Genomic DNA, 18,906 nt, shown 5'->3' with positions numbered 1-18,906 from the left:
CTAGATTGAATTTAAAATATGTGTTCTGTGAAAATAGGCATCCTTCATCCATTTGCTGCTTTGGTCAACGTGTGTGAATGCTGACAGATGCCCACACCAGTTCTTACAGGGTTTATTTTCACTGCCATACAAGCTTAGACAATTGCCTAAGACTTCTTATTAAATCCATTCTTGACTACACTTGCAATGCTCTCAATTAAAACAAATCTGTCCTAAGAAATCATCCCCTGTAAGGAGAGATCACTGAAGTAAACAAAAATCAAGTTAGTTACTAAGTTTCTTTGTCTTCCATCTGTCTTTGCAGGAGATTCAAACCCCTGGAGAAGAGACAAATAAGAACAGAAACTGGAGGCATTCACAGTGGTAAGATACCTTTCATATTTCTCTTCGCAAATGATTGTGACTGAGGTTACCTAGTCACATGCCAGAAACTCATGTCACACTTTCAACCTATCCTTTACAGCTGAGTTCATCAGCTTTCTTGACCTGATCTACTAAAGCTGATCATAGTGCAATGTGCCACATACCACAGCAATGACAGAAGAAGAAACAAAAAGGAGAAAAGACAAATGCAGCAACTGGGAAACTTATATTTTAATTTCTTACTTTGTAGCTTTGACTCCTTACAATGATACAGATTAGTGGCTAAGTGTGCTCACTTTTGTATTGCACGTTTATGTGATGAGTAACAAATATAAAGTTTATTTATGCATATATTCTATCAGTTCAGAAACAACAAGCCAGGAACTTTAGGGGTTACTTTCATCATGGGAATGCAGACTATTTAAACATCACAGAAGGTGCTTTGGTTCCTATTTTATTTGTGGAGCCTATCTTTCACCTCTTCAGTTAAATTTCTTTCCTTTAGCTTCTCCCTGTGTGTCACTAAGTTAATAATCTCTTAGTATAATTAATGTCCCACTGCTTCTTCTCATCCTTTTGGAATTGAACTATTGTGAAGATGTAGCATGATTTGCAGCAGAAGGTTCTGCTCAATTGGTATTTGGAAATAATCCCTCACTTAATTCTGTCCAAGATCATGTTCAGAGGGTGGTGAGAAAAAGACAGCTTCATAGATATAGGGAAAAAAAAAAAAGGGGGAGGAGGGGGCAGGAGTGGTGTAGGAGGGGAGAAATTGAGACTCTGCAACCGTCTCAGTTCAGAGGTAGCCTGAACCCAATACATCTTGACACTTGTTTTGAAGAAAACACTTTGTTTAACGGTATGGGGTGATTCCTTCTGTTACTGTGTTAGAAAGGAATCAGTGTGTCTCTGTCCAGCATGTTATGAAAGCATAAGCTGCAGTTCTGAGCCTGATAAGTGGGCTAGTCACCTTGCCTTTCTGTTCATCAGATGTCCTCAAGGTTCTCCAGTTTACTTGCAACCTAGGACATCTGGATTGTGTTCCTAATCAATAACTTACTGAGAAATCTTCAGTGAGCCACTTAATACCTCATTTTTATATTAGTAAAATGACATAACAATACTATTCTTTCGTACTTGAGCATGGATGTTGGGAGCATAAATAGATCTTGTACTGAGCTTTGTGAAATGCTCAGATGTTATTATAAAAGGCAGAAGGAGGACTCATTTGCACATGTCCTTACATGTCCTGCATATACCATATTTCTGCAGTACTTCTCCTTTAAGAATTTCTTTTTAACTTTTTCTAATGTAGTTTCTACATGACAAAATGCCAAAGCATTTGGTGATAGAAGGCTTAGTGGGAGTTGCTGAATAGATCGTCTTTTAGTTAATCATTTAGCATTTCAAACATGGTAGCTGTGAGCAGTGTGACTTCCTCAAAAGGAAGAAGTTAGGTACGGGTGCTCAAAGTTTTTCCCACACTTCTGCTGATCCCGAGTGTGGCCAAGTATGTGCTGAAATATTGCTTGTCTGACTACTTACTACAACTAAGTGAATCATTGGATTAGGTCCTGGCCAGACCTTGAACTGCCAGAAACAAATGACCTGTCTAGAGAGCAGTATACCTTGGAAGCATTTTTCCCCTTGTCTGAAGTGTTACACAACACAGGAATTTCTCAGAAGAGCAGATTTGGCTTTCAGTGATTTCAATTAAAGATGGTAATTTCTCAGCTGTGCTTGGCGTTTCACATCAGAATAATGGTCTGTGGCTCTGAAAATAAGGAAGTTGTTGCTGGCAAGCCACTGGAGAAGCAGTTGTGCAATTGGAGAGACAGTGGTAAGGAGGTCAGTATCCCTCAGGCTGATAGAGAGCTGATTTTCTGGCTCTCAGAAACCTCCAGGTCCATATTAAAAGGCAGCAGGTGTGTGCAAATGTTCCTTCTAGAAGTAAGGCCAACACTTCTAATCAATTCTGAAAATGTTTTCCTATGGTTTCTTTCTTCCTCAATACCCATCAGTAAAATAATTTAGTAAAAATACTCCTTATCTATTTACAGCTTAGCTACTTGGATTTAAAGTGCCATATGAATAAGTACAGAAATGATGGAATCTTGTAGACGCTGAATACTGGTGGCAGGTTTTACATCAGAAACCCAGAAGTATGTGGTACAGTAACCTGGCATGGGTTTTCTGTATGACTTGGTGTAGGTTCACCCTGTGCAGCAGCCAAGCACTCAGAGTGGCTCAGCGTCTCTTCCACCCCACACTGTTGGGACAGAGTGCAAAAATAAGGGTGAAAGTGAGAAGATTCATGGTTTGAGATAAAAATGGTATAATAGGTGAAGGAAGGTTGGGAGAAGGAGGGGAAATGACACAAGGAATGCAAAGGGAATTGGCTCACCACTTTCCACGTGCGGAAAGTTGGCCCAGCCTATCTTGAACGACAGCAACCTTGTAAACAACAACAAAAAAGCCTCTACCCCGGTTTTTATTGCTAAGCTTGATGGTGGATGGCATGAAATTATCCCTTCAATCAGGCCAGGTGAGCTGTTCCAGCCCACCCTTCTAACCTCTTGCCTGTTTGCTGTGGGGACAGTGTGGGTGAGGAGGAAGAGAGAGCCTTGACACGCTGCAGGCGCTACTCAATGATAGCCAAAACACTGATGTGTTATCAGCACTATTGCAGCTGCAGATCCAACGTGCAGCACTATATAGGCTGCTGTTAAGAAAGTTGACTCCATCCCAGTGAAACTCAGTACATTTTTTAATGGAATGTAGTCCTAAACAATTACCCAAAGAACAAAAATCCTGTTGTAAGATGTCCAGAAAACAATTCTCTTGATTAAAATTATCTTGTAATCTACAGATGTGAAATTTCATGTTAATATCACAAGAACTTCTGAAACAGTTCACGAAGTGTGTGCTAATGTTCATCTTTCTCTGAAGAATGTTTGAAAACATTTATTTAAATTTCACAAAGTTCAGGAGTGCTTAAGAACTTTTCTGAATTGATGCTGCATGTTTGACTTGACCGTTCTGGTGTTCTGCAAGAGCAGTTCTGAAGAAAGTTTTGGTGTTTGCATTGGGCAAGCGGTCTCAGATGCAGGTAGTTATGGAATTGCCTGTAGGTGCATCTTGGCACTGTCTGTAGGACAGAAAATATGTGATTTTTCTGCCTTAAAATAACTTTTCAAGTTTTCTGAGATTGTAATGATGCTAGACATAAAATGCTTTCAAAATTAGCGTGTTAAGAGTTAGAGTTATGTAATTATCCCAGGAAAATGCAAGAGAAAAAATCTGAAGAATGGAATCTTTATTCAATTCTGATGGAAAAATGTAAGTGAATCACTTTACTGTCAGCGGCCCTGTTCTTCCCTGCAACCTGTTATTTTTGATCTCATACACCATTGTCAAAAGTAACAAGTAGCTGTTTGATGGAAACAGCTCAAGCAGTACTTCAGATCAAAGTCTGAGACTGAAAACAGGTTGAGCATTCACAGTATTTTCTGAGGAAATCGTAAGGGTTAAAGGAGACTTGAGTTCTTGGAGATGTTCTTTATTTTTTGGATTTGTATTACTGTGAAATACTGTGTATTAAAGTGAAAGCCCTTTATTCCACTTCTGATAAAATTAAGACGGATGAACATTTGTTACAGATGGTGAAAAACATCATCATAGAATCAAAAAACAAAATCATAGAATTATAAAATGGTTTAGGTTGAAGATCATCTAGTTCCTACCACCCAGCCATGGCCAGGGTTGACAACCAGTAGATGAGGCTGCCTCCAGCAATGGGGCGTCCACGACCTCTCGGGTCAACCTGTTCTAGCACCTTACCACTCACTGAGAAAAAATTTCTTCTTAATATCTAACCTGAATCTCCCCTCTTTTAGTTTAAAACCATTCCCTCTTGTCCTATCGCTATCAGACCATGTAAAAAGTCATTCCCCTCCTGCTTGTAATTCGTTTTCAAGTACTTAAAGGCCGCAATGAAGTCTCCCTGGAGCTTTAAGTTGTCCAAGCTAACAAGCTCAAATCCCTCAACCTTTCTTCAGAGGAGATGCGTTCCAGGCTATGTCAAAGGCCTTGCACAAGTCCGGGTAGGTGGCTGTAGTTGTCCTTCTTTTTCTACTTTTCCACCTGTGTCATCACTCCATTGTAGAAGGCTGCCAGATCGGTCAGGCAGGATGTGCCCTCTGTAAAGCTGTGCTGGCTGTCTCAGATCACCTCTATATCTCATGTGTATCATAAGATTCTCCAGGAGGCTCTGCTCCGTGGTCTTTGAAGGCAAAGATGTGGGGCTCTCTGGCCTGTAGTTCCCTGGGTCGTCTTTTTCCCTCTTCTTGAAAATGGAAGTGATGTTTCCCTTTTTTCAGTCACTGGGGGCTAGCATTGGGCAAATGTATGTGGTATGTCTGAATGTAAAAGTTGAAGGTGGCCATCGTGATTCTTAGTGGATTTTTCACTCAAAAGAGAAATGTAGCATTGTAAGGCTTGGACAGTTGCACAGTAAGCACACAACACAGTGAATCTCCAGTGTTTCCTTAAAAGCTGCTATACAATTGTTCTTGGCTTTTCAATTGAAACACTGATTTGAATGAAAGTTTCTACAAACACTTGGGATGAGTGAACATATTCTTAAAAAAAACCCTGTGTGAGCTGCTTCTCATACTTGTCTCACTTTCATTTTTGGAGAGGGGAGTCCAAATATTGAGTTACTATAGAGCCAGCACTCTCTACCCAATTCCTTGGTTGTGTGGATGCCAGCGGTAGAGCTCTGTTAACTTCAGAATCTAATAGCAGGTAATTTCTGTTGCCTGCAGGGCCAGACCTGCTCATTTTGGTGTGGCTAAATCAGAGGTGTTAGTCTGTAGTTCTGACTGCTTGGCTTGTTTACAGTAAGAGGCCAGTCTGAATGATGAGCATGACTGCTCTTTGTAAATGAAGATGCCTGCCTTATGCAAGGCTTCATGAAAGTGTATATTGTCAGCTGTTTTAAAACAAAAACTCTTCATGAGTCACCTTTGCCATTTCTTGAGGAAACTCCAGGGGAATGAAGGAAAGGCATAACTGATACAAGGCCTTACTTGACAGTAAGCACTGTCATTGTCTATTCTCTGGGTGCATAAACCACAGTAATTTCCTACTTTGATATGATGAACTTCTCTCATCTTAAGTTTTACTGTGATATCAGCTGTGTGGGGAGGAATAACTGGCTCATGGGGAATTCAAATGGCTTTTTTGGAGAAGCTTTCTTCAGCAGATGTTTCTGAGAAATGTTCCAGTTGTGATGAAGTAATACTTTTTTCCAACAAAAGCCCCATTTGATTGGAAAATTCCCAGCCAACTCAATTTATTGTATGTCAGTTCTTACTGCTTACAGAATAGTTAGAGCAAGTTGAAAAGCTGAAAACGCAGTTTGCTTAGTGAGTTAACTCTGTGATCTGCCACCATTTCTTTGACAATGCCTACTTGCAGCATACAGGAGGTTATAAGTTCTATTGCAGCATTGATAATTAACAGCAGTGGCAACAGAGATGAAGGAGATTGGGCTTTCCTGTGTGCTGCTCATCAGAAGTGTGCTGATACATGTTTGCTCCAGCAATTTTGGTGTGGTACCCATCAGTACACTGGCAGTTCCAACAGATAGGGCACAGCTGGGAACTGCAAGTAGTAACTTAACTGGATGATTTTGAATGCTCAATCCCACAGAGCAAGTATGTTACTTTACCAACGTCTCTTAATTATTCCTTTATAGAAGTTCTGGACAGATGCAAAGTAGAGGTCTGTCTGATATTATTTGTCCATCAGGATTGTCTCTGGCCAATTTAGAAGTCTGTATGTTTTTTCTACTTCAGTTTTTTTTAAAGCCTCTTCTATGACTGTCTAAATCAGGGCCTTAGACCGTGCATGTCAAACAGGACCTCATATGACACTGACCTTTAGATGCAGAGAAGTTCTCTGACTGTCTCTGATCATCATGGGAGACTGTTTAATGTGTCTTGGCTTCTTTTTACTGATATTCTATCTGCATTCACTGACTTTACTTTTACATTAATTTTGCTATGTCTGTGAGCAGTAATACCTGAGTATCATTGGTTTCAAATGGAAAGAATAACTGGTTTCTTTTTTCTTTCTTCAAAAAAAAGTACACTGCAAGGTCCGTTACACTGTACTAGCCACTTATTTATTGTACAGTAGCAAGTAGATGAAGGGCCTGTTTAGACAGTAAGTAATTATAGGTTGGATTATTTAATGCTTCTGTTGTTGTTGCTGTTTCCAGGAATACCTTTCGTTAACATAGGAAATCAAGACTTTCCACGAGGGTGGGAAAGTGAGGGAGGAGAAGCAAGCTGTCTGTAAGTTTAGGAGCAGCCAAATACCGGTGGTATTGCTGCCAGTATAGGGTGTGACTGTGGGTACTGTAAACAGGGGAACACTGCTGGGTCTGCATCTGATTTCATGTGTGCATCAAGTCACTGTAGTAGAGAAGATTTTATAAGGATTTTTTTTTTAGTGTTTCTTACCTGCATGAATCTCTGTGTGCACAATTTAATTTAAAACAGTGTTTAAGAGAGAACTTGCGTTGTCTTCAGAGGGCCTGTATGGTACAAAAATGAAAGGCTGCATTTAATTTTAGGATTCAGTCTTGCAAGATTCAGATAGCTTTGACACACTTAAGTAAGTACTTACCTTCAAGCACATGCATAATTCCAAAAGTTTACATACGCTTCAAACATTCTTTAGTCACCCAACACCTAACTGCATTAGATTTCTTTAGGGCTTTCTTGCCTCCCTTTGAGTATCTGGCTTTATCTGAATTCATTGAAACATTAGGGAGTACTTTCAGTGCTCTTCTAGAGTTCATTCTTTCCCAGACCTCACTGTAAACTTGCTGGCTGTCATTGTGCTTCCTTGCATGCTCAGCCAGTACAGCTCCAGCAACTGTATCCAAAGCACTCTGCCCAGAGAATCTTTCTCTGAGCATGAGCTCTGCTGTGGTGTCCTGCATTTGCTGTGCAAGCAGTGGACTGAAGTCTACATAAATCCTTGAATTTAAAGGAGTTGCTCCAACATGTGTTTGAGCATCAGCCCTGCACGTTTAGTAATGGTGAACTGGCTCTTCAGAGACATCTGAACTGGAGAGAGGAAAGAGCATGAACTTAGAATTCTCAGTAGAAAGAAAGCTGAAAGGTGAGTACCTCTGGGACTTCCTTTGAACTTAGGATCTATTTGAAGTTGACAGCACTTTACTCTAATGATCACACTACATAGGTTAGTGTAGGTCTGGAAGCTTCTTAGCATTCACATTTGTTCCTCTGTTTGTACTGTTTAGACAAAGGTTTGTGACTGAGGAAAGGTACGCTACTACATTAGATACTCTGGTGTTACGATACTCCAGTGTTATCATTCTAGCAGTTCACATTTGGGCAACCACAGATGCAAAGTAGCTAACACTGTCTCTTGGAAAGTCATTCTGAGCTGAAATATGAGCTGACATAAACAACTTCCTATGATTCAAGTACCTGGCAAGAATGACTTAGATAATATGCAGTTTGCAAGGACTAAAATGATCCTTTTGGGAGGAGAGGGATTGCAGGAGGTTTATGTCAATGTAGAGTTCAAGCAGATCATATTTTACAACTTCACTTCATCAGTGTATTTGGCAAGATTTATTCAGGCATTTGAGGAAGAGCAAGACCGTAACGTTTATTTTGGCTAGTATTGCTGTGGAAAGTGAGTTTTCTCAATCTGAAATTGTCTTCCCAGATTCCCCCCACCCCTCTACCGTGCATTTTGGAGAGGAACGTTTTACTGGCCGTGTAAGTTGAATCCAGATAAAACTAGGCTTGTCTATGCTAGTGAGATGCATGTAATAAGCCCACGAATTTTACATGTGTTCAGTTTCTGCTGGACCAGAGAGTTGCTTTTCAGATGCTCCTCTAGGATGCCAGCCAGAAGAACACAGGCTTTAGGCCCTCAGCAGTGTTAAAACACCATAGTGGTGCGATAAATTCACTACTGTTGTGGGACAAGGAGGAATGGAGTCCCTTGGTACAGTACCTGCAGCGTGGAGCTGTAGGAGCCAAGCAAGTCATTGCATCCTCCTGAGCAGTCATGGCAGTTGTGCTACCGATGAGTGATGCTGGCATTCTTTCCTTTGAAGCCCTGGAGTGGGGAAATGCCTTTGCTGGCTCTTGACTGGTGCTAGGAAACCAATAGGTAGGTTTGAGAAGAAGATGAAAAATATGGAAAGTAATTCCTTTTCCCCTCTTAACATATGATCAAGGAGTTTTAGCGCAAAGCACATTTCTAGTGTTGCTGCAGGCTGATTTGGAACAGGCACTAGATCTTCTATACCTGTAGGCAGGTAGCATTCTTCTATCACTGGATTGCTGGATGAGTTGTCACAGTCTCTTCCATTTGAGCTGTTTCCCTTTGCTTAAATAAAAGTTTATCTGAAGTACTTACAGAACAAGAATCATTCTTTCAGAAGTTCCAATTTCAATGAATTGGTGATTTCCTGCTTTGAAACAAAAATTTGGTGGGTGATGTCCCAGCTTACTGTTTTCCAACATTCTTAGTATTTATTTTTTGTTTGTAGTTTATTGTAACCTACTGGTCAGTGTTTTCTTAGGTAACAGAGTGGTGTCAGAAAAGAAGGCTAATGGAAGCTCTGTCACCTCAGTTTCGCACTACAACTTCATTCCACCACCACACATCCTTGGTAGTCAGTGTAAACCTGAAGATGGTTCAGGTCAAATCAGATTGCATCCCTCAGCTAGGACACTAAAGCAAACCAGTAAAATATGTGATGGTGTGTGTACTGCCGAGAGTCAAAGGAGAAAACTCTGGGCTTCAGATTCCTGGCACTCTGCTTCAAATGGCATACAGTCATGCAGCTTTAGTGAAAGGCCTGCAAGGTGGAAGAAGTTTGTGCCAAAGTTGCTTGGCAGTTCACAAGATACAAAGCTGAACACGGCTTTCATATTATGTAAATATCTTTCCACAGAGGATGTGGTATCGTGTAATAAGACTCCATTCCAGAAATCAATGTTTTTTAAAATATGAATTCCCAGTTTTTTCTTCAACAGTGTTGAATGTGTTTTTTGATGTTTCCAGGAGTTTAGAATGCTACTTATTTGTTAATTAATTGTGCCTGTTATTTTACTTGATGAATTAATCATACTTTAAAGTGAAATTAATTAGAAGCATTATATTGTATTCATGGTTTCCACACACTACTGAACTAACATGACTTTTCTTAGAAGAACAGTCAAAATGAACTAAACCTTTGGTGTCTGCCATTTAACAAAGACTTGTTTAATTTTTCTGTAGCAGAATATTTTATGAGCTTAAACATTCCTTCTTCCTCGCTGTTTTGTCTGAACTAGAGTAAGGAGTGGGAGATCAGCTGTGTGTCTTCATCTCTGTTTTTGCCAGCAGTGCAACATAATCTTTTTTTATTATTATTATTGATAGCATTAGAACTACTAGATTTAATTTGAAAGCAATTGAATTCAAGTTTATCAAGTGACAGAGTAGGGAAAGTGAATGTGATGAGAACTTTGTAGGTCTACGGACTTGTTATATTCACCCAGCGTGCAAAGAGATGTGGATCAAGAGCTAGTTACCGCTCCCAGAGTAGTTGGCTGCCATCCTCTGGTCTGGGTGAGAGGTTGTAACAGGCCACAAAAAAATCAGGCAGATTATTTGTTGTGTACTTTTTAACACACAGATATAAAATGTGAGGTAACAAATCAAACATCTTTGGATGAATGAAAGGCATGTGTCCATCAGGAAAGAGCAGTGTTCATATCTCGTGAATGTGAGTAGTTGTTTGCTCCTGTGTTTGGTACAGGAGATGACTGTAGGTGTAAAAATGTATATGTGTAGCTATGAAATACATGTATGTGCCAGTAGAAGAAAAAACAGTTCTATTCCGCTTAGAGGGTAGCTAGATAGGAAAGGCTAGTGTCAACTGATGATGCTATGATGATTCTAGCAGATTTATTTTTTCTAATTACCTTTTCTAGGAATACATATGTTCCTGTCTCTCCTATCTCTCAGCAGTTAGAGAATATCAACTTTGTACTGGTACACATCTGTTGCAGCATGGATACTTTGCTATGTACAGGAATTTCATGTGTCCTCTTCTGTAGCCTGATTCTCCATCGCTGTAATTTGCTGTATCTAATGTAGAGCTGACCTTTTGTCTGTGTTTTGATTCAGCTATCTCAAAGGGCAGAGCTTTTATTTGTTTCATTACAAAAATGATAAGAACAGAGGCCAACATTTTGCAATGCATGGAAGAGATAAATTTAGAATTGAGCTTGAAGTATCAGTAAAAAGAAAAATATCTTCTATTCGTTGGTATTCTAGAGCATAGTAACCATAGACTCCAAAAATTAGACTAAATTTCTTCTTGAATGAATTACTCACAAGTACAAGAGAAGATGAGTAAAATGTTATCACTTACCTTTCTTTTCCTGTTATCACAATTGCAGACATCTATTTTACAGCTGTCTGAATTCAGCAGTTCTCTTGAATTTTCTGCTCTCATGAGCCAGAGGCTGTAAGAACCTCTTTGATGGATTTCGCAGTGGTATAGTGTTGTCTGCACTGTATTTACACCCAAACAAAATATTTGATGTTTAAAGACTGATCCTAAAGTTACCACAGTTTCTTAAGTTTTTTTGTTTGTTTGTTTGTTTTTTTGTTCAGAGAAAAATAATCTCTGGGCAGATGCAAGATGGTTTTAATAACCTAAATATAAGCAGCTGGTCTAGATATTTTTCAGCTCAAGATACATTTTACAAAGTTAGCAGATTCTAACATCCACGTTTTCTGGGATGGCAGCTCTAATTTTAATAATCACGTGGTATCAGCCACGATGCATTAGTTGCAGCTAGTGCAGTGACACTGATATTTTGGGGAAGTCACACTGAAACTTGTGTGAAGGGAGAGCTCAGCTTGGATAGCACTGATGGGCTTGTTTAGCTTGGAACACAGAAGGTCCAGGGAGAGCACAGTATCTCATAGCAACCTTCCTGTACTTGAAGGGAGCTTACAGGCGGGAGGGGGACCAACTTTTTACACTGTCTGATAATGATAGGACAAGGGGGAATGGCTTTAAATTAAAGGAGGGGAGATTTAGGTTAGATATTAGGAAGAATTTTTTACTGAATGAGTGGTAGGGCACTGAGGCAGGTTGCCCAGAGAGTCTGAGGATGCCCTATTGCTGGAGGCATTCAAGGCTCGGATGGATGGGTCAACCCTACCCAGGGCAGGGGAGCTGGAACTAGATGGTTCTTTAAGGTTCCCTCCAATTTGAGCCATTCTGTGGTAGGATGGGCACAGCATTCAAAGCCTGTCCAGTAAGATCAGTGTAGTAGGTCACAGGACTTGCTAATCTTTAACCATTCTGTTGTGACAACAGTTGGATCGGTTGCTTTGTTGAACAGCAATTCAACAGTTGAACAGTTGCTTTGATATCTACTTAGAACCATTCCTGCCTTTGGAGCAAATCTGGGAAGGATGGGAGATAGTTCTAAGAAAGGCAACCTAGGCATGAAGGAATCATAGAATGATAGAAACTTTTGAGTTGGAATGACCCCTTAAAGGTTGTCTAATTCAACTCCCCTGCACTGAACAGGGACATTCACAGCTAGATCAGGTTGCTCTGAGCCCCATCCAGCCTGACCTTGAATGTCTTCAAGGGTGGAGCTTCCATCTTGTCTCTGGGCAACCTACTCCAGTGTCTCACCAGCCTTATTTAAAAAAAAAAAAAACAAAAACAAAAAAAAAACCACCTTCTTTGTATCCAATCTAAATCTCCCCTCTTTTAGTTTGAAACCATTTTCCCTCACCCTGTCCTAACAGACTATGCTGAAGAATCTGTCCCCGTTGTTCTTACAGTCTCCCTTTAGATCCTGAAAGGCTGCTCTAAGGTCTTCCCAGAGCCTTCTGTTCTTCAGGCAGAACAGCCCCAGTTCTCTCAGCTGTCCTTGTAGGGAAGCTGTTCCATCCTGTGGATCATTTTTCTGGCCTTTCTCTGGACATGCTGCAATGGGTCCTCATCTCTCCTGTTCTGAGGACTACAAATCTGAATGCAGTACTCCAGGTGAGGTCTCACCAGCGCAAAGTAGAGGAGCAGGATCACTTTCCTCGACCTGCTGACCATGCTTCTTTTGTCCCATCCCATGGGATATGTCAGGATATGGCTGACTTACTGGGCTGTGGAGGCACGTTGCTGGCTCATATTCAGCTTGCCATCCATCAGTACCCCCAGGTCCTTCTTGGCAAGACTTGTATTGATAGTGGGGATTGTCATGACTCAGGTGGCTTGACCTTTCTCTCATGAGATTTACCTGGGCCTATTTATAACTGGAGACTGTCTAGGTCTCCCTAAATGACATCTCATCCTTGTGGTGTGTCAGCAGTACCACACAGTTTGGTGTCATCTGCAAACTTGCTGGGGGTGCACTCTCTATCCCATTATCTGTGTCATTGATGAAGATACTAAAGAGCACAGCTTCCAGAGCTGAACCTTGAGAAACGCTGCTTGTCACTGATATCCATTCAGACACTGAGCCATTGACCACCATTCTCATGTTGCAATCTCACAACTGGTTCCATGTCCATCCTGGTGTAGAGAACCTGCTTTGGCAGGGGGGTTGGACTCGATGATCTCTGGAGGTCCCTTCCAACCCCTACAATTCTGTGATTCTGTGAAATAGTTCACCCATGAAATCATACCTTTCCAGTACCACTCTCACCTCTGTGTTGTTCCTCATTACAGCAGACAGGACCATGGATTTTTATGGTGTTAAATGATGTAATTGAGTTCCTGATACACCTTTGCATACTTTATAAACTTTAATATCTTGCTACCTATTTCCAAGCAAACAGTTTATATGGCTGTTGTATCTTTGAGACATCTGGTCGTTTCTCAGACTGTCATGTCAGTCATCTCAGAAATCCTCAGGGAAGTGGCGATAAACAGTGGGGGAGCACAAACCTGTTTTCTCTTGGAATCCAGACTTACATGTGGAATCAGTGAGACGTCTTATTTCCTGCATCCTGTTTACAACTCTGAAGCCAGTGGATTTCAGGCAGTGTGGTACTGTCAGGCAATCAGGCTGCCTTAGCTGAGCAGAAGGGAAAGCTGCTGCATTGAGGTGAGCACGACCTCTGCACTTATGTATCTAAGGACAGGATACTGAAGTCCTCAGAAAACAAATTTACTCAAACACGTAAGCAGCCTGAAGTAGCTAAACTAAACTCCTGTAAAACAAGAAATGCAAAATGAATGCGTAGTCTGTTTCTGAGTGCAGCCTTTAGAAAGGCTGAAAACAGTACTGGAAAAATATCAGCTGTGTTAATTATACTTTGTTCTTTTTTGTAAGTATCTTCACTTTGAGTAGCACAGAAAGCTAAAAGCTGCCAGGGCTTGCTTGTTAATATGTTCTAGATGCTCTTGATATATTTATTTTTTAACGATTCATTTTATCTTTAGAAACTAGACTATAGAAAATAGAAAATCATATCTGTTGCTGGTTTCAAGCTAGTAGAAGCAAGTACTGAAATCTCAGTCATGTTTTCTGTAGTTTTGACACAACAGTGGCATAGCTTTTGGCACAACTAAGGACACTAAGGTTTTGTTACTGACAGTTGTGAGTGCATTAATGTTTGACCTTTGATGTGGTAAGAGAGTTTTTTTTTATCTTCTACTATTTAAACCAAATTAAAAAAGAAAAAAAACCCAACAGTAATTGCTTTCTGGAATACTTGAACTCCGGCATTTTACTTTCTCTCACTTTTGCTAGTCTTTCTTAAATTTAAAAATGCATTTGAAAAACGTGCTTATCCCAGCACTCATCTGCCATTCTTGAATAGCACCTATGTAATAAAGTCAGACAAAGTCAAATGAAGAATGAAGGCTATGTGTGTCTGACTGCGTTGATTTTGTCTTTACCAAGGGCATGGGGAAGTCTGCAGACAAGCCAGTGTAATATAGCACATATGGGATAGATAGGGATCCCACTTAAAAATGAGATCTAATTTTGTAGAGGAAGTAGGAGAGCAGAAGATGAAAGCGTACTGCAGGCTGCCACAATCTCATTAGATACAATTGCAATTACATCTTTTTTGAAGTTGGTTCTAAAATTCTGATTGCACTGTGCTTTATATGTCAGCCTTTTGGATCTGGAAGGTTTTAACCAAACTACTTGGAAATGAGTAGTTAATAATAATAAAAAATCTACATTCTAGCATTGATAGACTTCACAATTTTGTCTCTTAAAAATGTTTATAAATTCCAGTTTCTGTGTTAATGTGAAAACTTTCTCAATGATTGTGTGTAGTCATGTTTGGTAGGGCTGATAAGTTAACAGCAGTAAGGCTGTCTCCTGCTTGATGTACCCCAAAGGGTATGTAGTTGTGGAGTTGCCTGACTAGTGAAAAGGAGAGGAAGACAGTACAGAAAGAAAACTGATAGAGGCTTTTTTGGGGTACTGTTTAGAAATGGGATGTTTGTAGGAAATCAGCATAATGAAGAGAAGGATTGGGTTTGCACAAGATGCAGCAGATGGATGCAAAAGTAGGTAGAGATTTAAATGTAGAGAAGAGTCAGGTCCTTGAGACCTGGGATTACTGTTGTGTGGGGGTAGCACTAATATAGGAAAGACTTGTGGCGGGCAGATGAGGACATATATCATTTTGGTGGTGTAGGAGACTTTGCTTTTCTGTAAATGTAGACATGGGAAAACCTCAAACTAGCTTATTCTGTGATATTTTATGGGGAGATTTCTCTTCCTTATTGCGGAAGATAAGTTACGTCTTCAGTGTTGGAAGCAGTGAACAGCTGTCACACTCCTCTGTTCTGTAGAGCTCACTGCCAGGTTGTTTTTACAGATTTTATCTATCTGGCAACACTGACACTTTCATAAGCTCATTTTCCCTTTCCTTCTATGTATTTGTAGTCTTATTCCTTTTATTTGGCTTTGTTGAAGGAGAGAAAAGTATATTTTTGCTTTTTCTGATGCTGTTTGTAAATCTGAAGTTTAAATGCAGCAGATGATAATAGTGGAATTGTGCAGCAGGACAGGGCACTTGTCTTGTTTCCCAATTCTATGATGCCTGAATTGCAGGCAACCCCACCTATGCAGGATGTTTCATGAAAGGAGTCTGGCAGCTTTGCCCCAAGGCCTTCCTGGCTTTGTGAGTGACAAATCCCAGGAGGCAGTACTGGCTGAAAGATGGCAGGTGTTCTTTGGAGGCTGAATACAGCAACAGTGGGACTTCGGAGCTGCTTGAGGGCAGAAAAGGAATGGCTATAGAGGCTGGGCAAGCAGCCGTGTACCCAGCAGGCTGTGACAGGTGAGCTCAAGCATGTGCTGCAGTGGTTAAAGGCCGTACCTGACTGCTTGCCCTGGGGTTGTTGCTTGCAGTAATGTCAGGAGGACAGAGCATGTGCCAGCACTTCAGCTAGCTGCAGTTCAGTTTAACCTAGCTTAAACCTGTGAGGAGCAATATGAATTGCTTAATTTGGTAGAGCAGAGAAATAAGCTCTGGCAGACTTAATCTAGTCTTCTCTGCAGCACTCCCTTAAAACGCCACTACTGTATTTTTCTCTTCTTATATTGAAATGCTTCAGTTTACAAGGCAAGGTATGCCGTCTCCTCTGCAAGTATGTAATAGATATAAAATAATGTACTTCCATCAGTATTTGAGTTCAGGATGTAACGAGTAACTGAGAGTTCTCTCCTATTCTGGGAAAACATCTGGAAATTGCAGTCAGAAATTAACAACCTGTTTAAATACACTACAGAATCCTGTTTCTTTCGTCATTCCTTCCTCACAAAAGCCTTGTTGTGATGTACATTAACTTTTCAAGAACACAAATACATGCAAGAGATACAGCACAAGACAAAGCATTTGAAAACCCTTGATACAGTATGTTTTATACATAATATGTTCAATGCTTGTGCTAACTGACAAATTAAGGCACAACAGAAAATCTTCTGCAAAGACTTCTGCAGCCATGTTTTTGTGCACCTGTTGACATGCACAGCACTGCACTAGCTTTAGAATGCAATTGTGGGCCATATTCTGATGTTGCATAGCTCAGGCACGAAGAACCTCCTCTAAAGTATTGCAGATCAGAATGGAGCTGTTCAAATTTAGATCCAAGCCTCCAGCAAAAGCTTTAAAAATTAATTGGGACCATTTTTGTGCATGAAATTATTCATGCACTATAATCTTTCCTCATAGGATTTAGTAATGCAGCAATTTTTCAATGTGGGATTAAAAAAATTGGGGGGAGAAGTCAATTCAATAAACTGATTTGCTGCAATGAGAAAACCAATTAGCTATTAAATACAGTGGTAGAAGATACTTTTAAAAAATCAATGCTATACTGAGATTTCAATGCATTAGTTTGAATTTTATGTAACTTGTAGTGCTGGACTGTGAGTTATATAAAGGAGCAAGTGTTTGATGCAGGTTATTTCAATATCTGCCCTTGTAGAGGGTGAATGAAAAGTAGCTCCAGCTCAATTTTAGCATCTTCATCTTGACAGTCATAATATGCATATTAATGAAAAGTTTGAACTGTAGAGCAATGACTCCATTTGCAAAAAGCTGATGCCTTCTTGGTTCACAATCTTGTGGAGGATGAGTGGTGGCAAGAAGAGGGAAAGAAACATACCTCTTTTTTGAGGGTATGTTTTGCGTGGCTTGCCCAGTTCTGATACAGCTTGCAATTGTAAGCCAGCTGAACCAACATCACATTTGTCAGTGGAAAGCTACAACTAGTAATACCTGGAGCACGCAGCAAAGGAGAGGCAAGTCAACTCTGGCAAGGTGTTGTGTGACTTGTTTTAAAGTGGGTCAGAGCATTGCTACAAAGATTAAATTTGGCTAAGTGTTGCTCTTGCATGGTTTAATCAGCACATTTAATTTAAATTGGATGCATAATTTAGCTCTGCCTTCAAACTAACATGAACTGACAGGTTTGGGTTTTTCACTAAGTAATATCACTAATTAATTTGCTTCATACATGATACAGTTTTGCAACGTACAGTTTTGGTTCAAAATTGGTACAGTATGCTGGAAAAGTAGAACATGAAGATTTAAGGTGATGGATATTTTCCCATTATGTGTTTGTTTTATATAATATAGTTCTTAGGATCAGAGGGATTTGTTAGATATTAACCTTGTTTTATTTGGTTTGTTCTTTTTTTGTGATACATCCGTTCATCCCAAGTTTTCCTATTTTTATCTGTTGTTTCTCTTGATACTGTGTTTTTTTTAATTATTGTTCTCATAATGTATGTGTTGGTTTGAGTGCACGCAAGAGAACAGGCTTCCATTCATTTGTCTGTAGTATTGCTGGAGCTGATAGATAATAGGTATGAGGGTGAGCAAGTAAAATAACTATTCATTAACATATTATCAGCAAATAATACCAGTGCAAAACAGAGCTTGATGTTGATAAACAGAAAGTATGGTTTTCTGAAAAGCTATGAGGGATAATGAAGAGTTAGAGTGATTTTAGAGCTAGGTTTTTCAATCTGAAATTTGGTGGCCTATTTCTCATGCTCTTTGCCTTGCCCACCTGGCTTAAGAAACAGCTGACAGCAGAAGTAAAAGAGAAGCAGGAAAATCATAGAATGGCCTTGGCTGAAAAGGACTATAATGACCATCTAGTTTCACCCCCTTGCCAGGGCAGGGTCACCAACCACCAGACCAGGCTGCCCAAAGCCAAATCCAGCCTGGCCTTGAGTGCCTCCAGGGATGGGGCATCCACAACCTCCTTGGGCAACCTGTTCCAATGTATCTCCACCATCTATGTGAAAAGTTTACTAATATCTAACCTAAACCTCCCCTGTCTCAGTTTAAAGCCATTCTCCCTTGTCCTGTCACTATCTACCCTCATGAGCAGTCGTTCCTCCCTCCTGTTTATATGCTCTCTTCAAGTACTGGAAGGCCACAGTGAGGATTCCCCAGAGCTGCTCTTCTCCAAGCTAAACAAGCCCAGTTCCCTCAACTTTTCCTCGCAGGAGAGGTGCTCCAGCCCAAAAAGTTATAGGTACAATAGACTGCATTAAGTTAACATGTTAAATATTGGAAATGAAGTTATCCCAAGGTCATGTTCTACATAGTCTTCCTGCCTGCTTTCTCCTGACATTTTGTGATTCTGCTGTCATTGGATGGTCTTGACAAAGAAACTAATTTGAGCTCTTTGATTCTTGATTTTAAAAACAAAAACAACAAAACAACAGTGAAGTGTGGGGGGTCTTCTAATCTGAAATGCTTTATTCAGTGTGTTAAGGCATTAGTGACCCAGTTGCCAGGAAGAAATCTTACCAGATATGTAGTGAGACCTGGGCCGTTTTTTTGTAAGCTCGTTGAGCCACCTTTCATCATACCTTTCATTGAGATGAAAGGTATGTGCTTTATATAGACAGGTAAGATGTGTTCATGACACAGAGGGCAGAAGGAACCTTAATTTCAGGGTTTTTTCAATAGCACTTT

At 40.2% G+C, this 18,906-nt stretch overlaps 1 protein-coding gene across 4 annotated transcripts in view; it reads left to right on the top strand.

Annotated features, from left to right (window-relative positions):
* SPATS2L (spermatogenesis associated serine rich 2 like) overlaps positions 1–18,906 on the top strand; it is a 90,702-nt gene that overhangs the window by 33,444 nt on the left and 38,352 nt on the right. For all 4 annotated transcript variants that reach the window (XM_052676397.1, XM_052676400.1, XM_052676398.1 and 1 more), the window contains one exon: positions 305–363. Coding sequence is in view for 1 of the 4 variants with exons in the window: in XM_052676396.1 (XP_052532356.1) it covers positions 305–363 (59 nt within the window). In the remaining 3 variants the exon portion in view is untranslated. The remainder of the gene's footprint in view (positions 1–304; positions 364–18,906) is intronic.

Source organism: Tympanuchus pallidicinctus, unplaced genomic scaffold, assembly GCF_026119805.1.
Source record: "Tympanuchus pallidicinctus isolate F22 unplaced genomic scaffold, pur_lepc_1.0 scaffold15, whole genome shotgun sequence".
Lineage (NCBI taxonomy): Eukaryota > Metazoa > Chordata > Aves > Galliformes > Phasianidae > Tympanuchus > Tympanuchus pallidicinctus.
The sequence above is the reverse complement of the archived record's forward strand: the minus strand, read 5'-3'. Positions and strand labels throughout refer to the sequence as shown.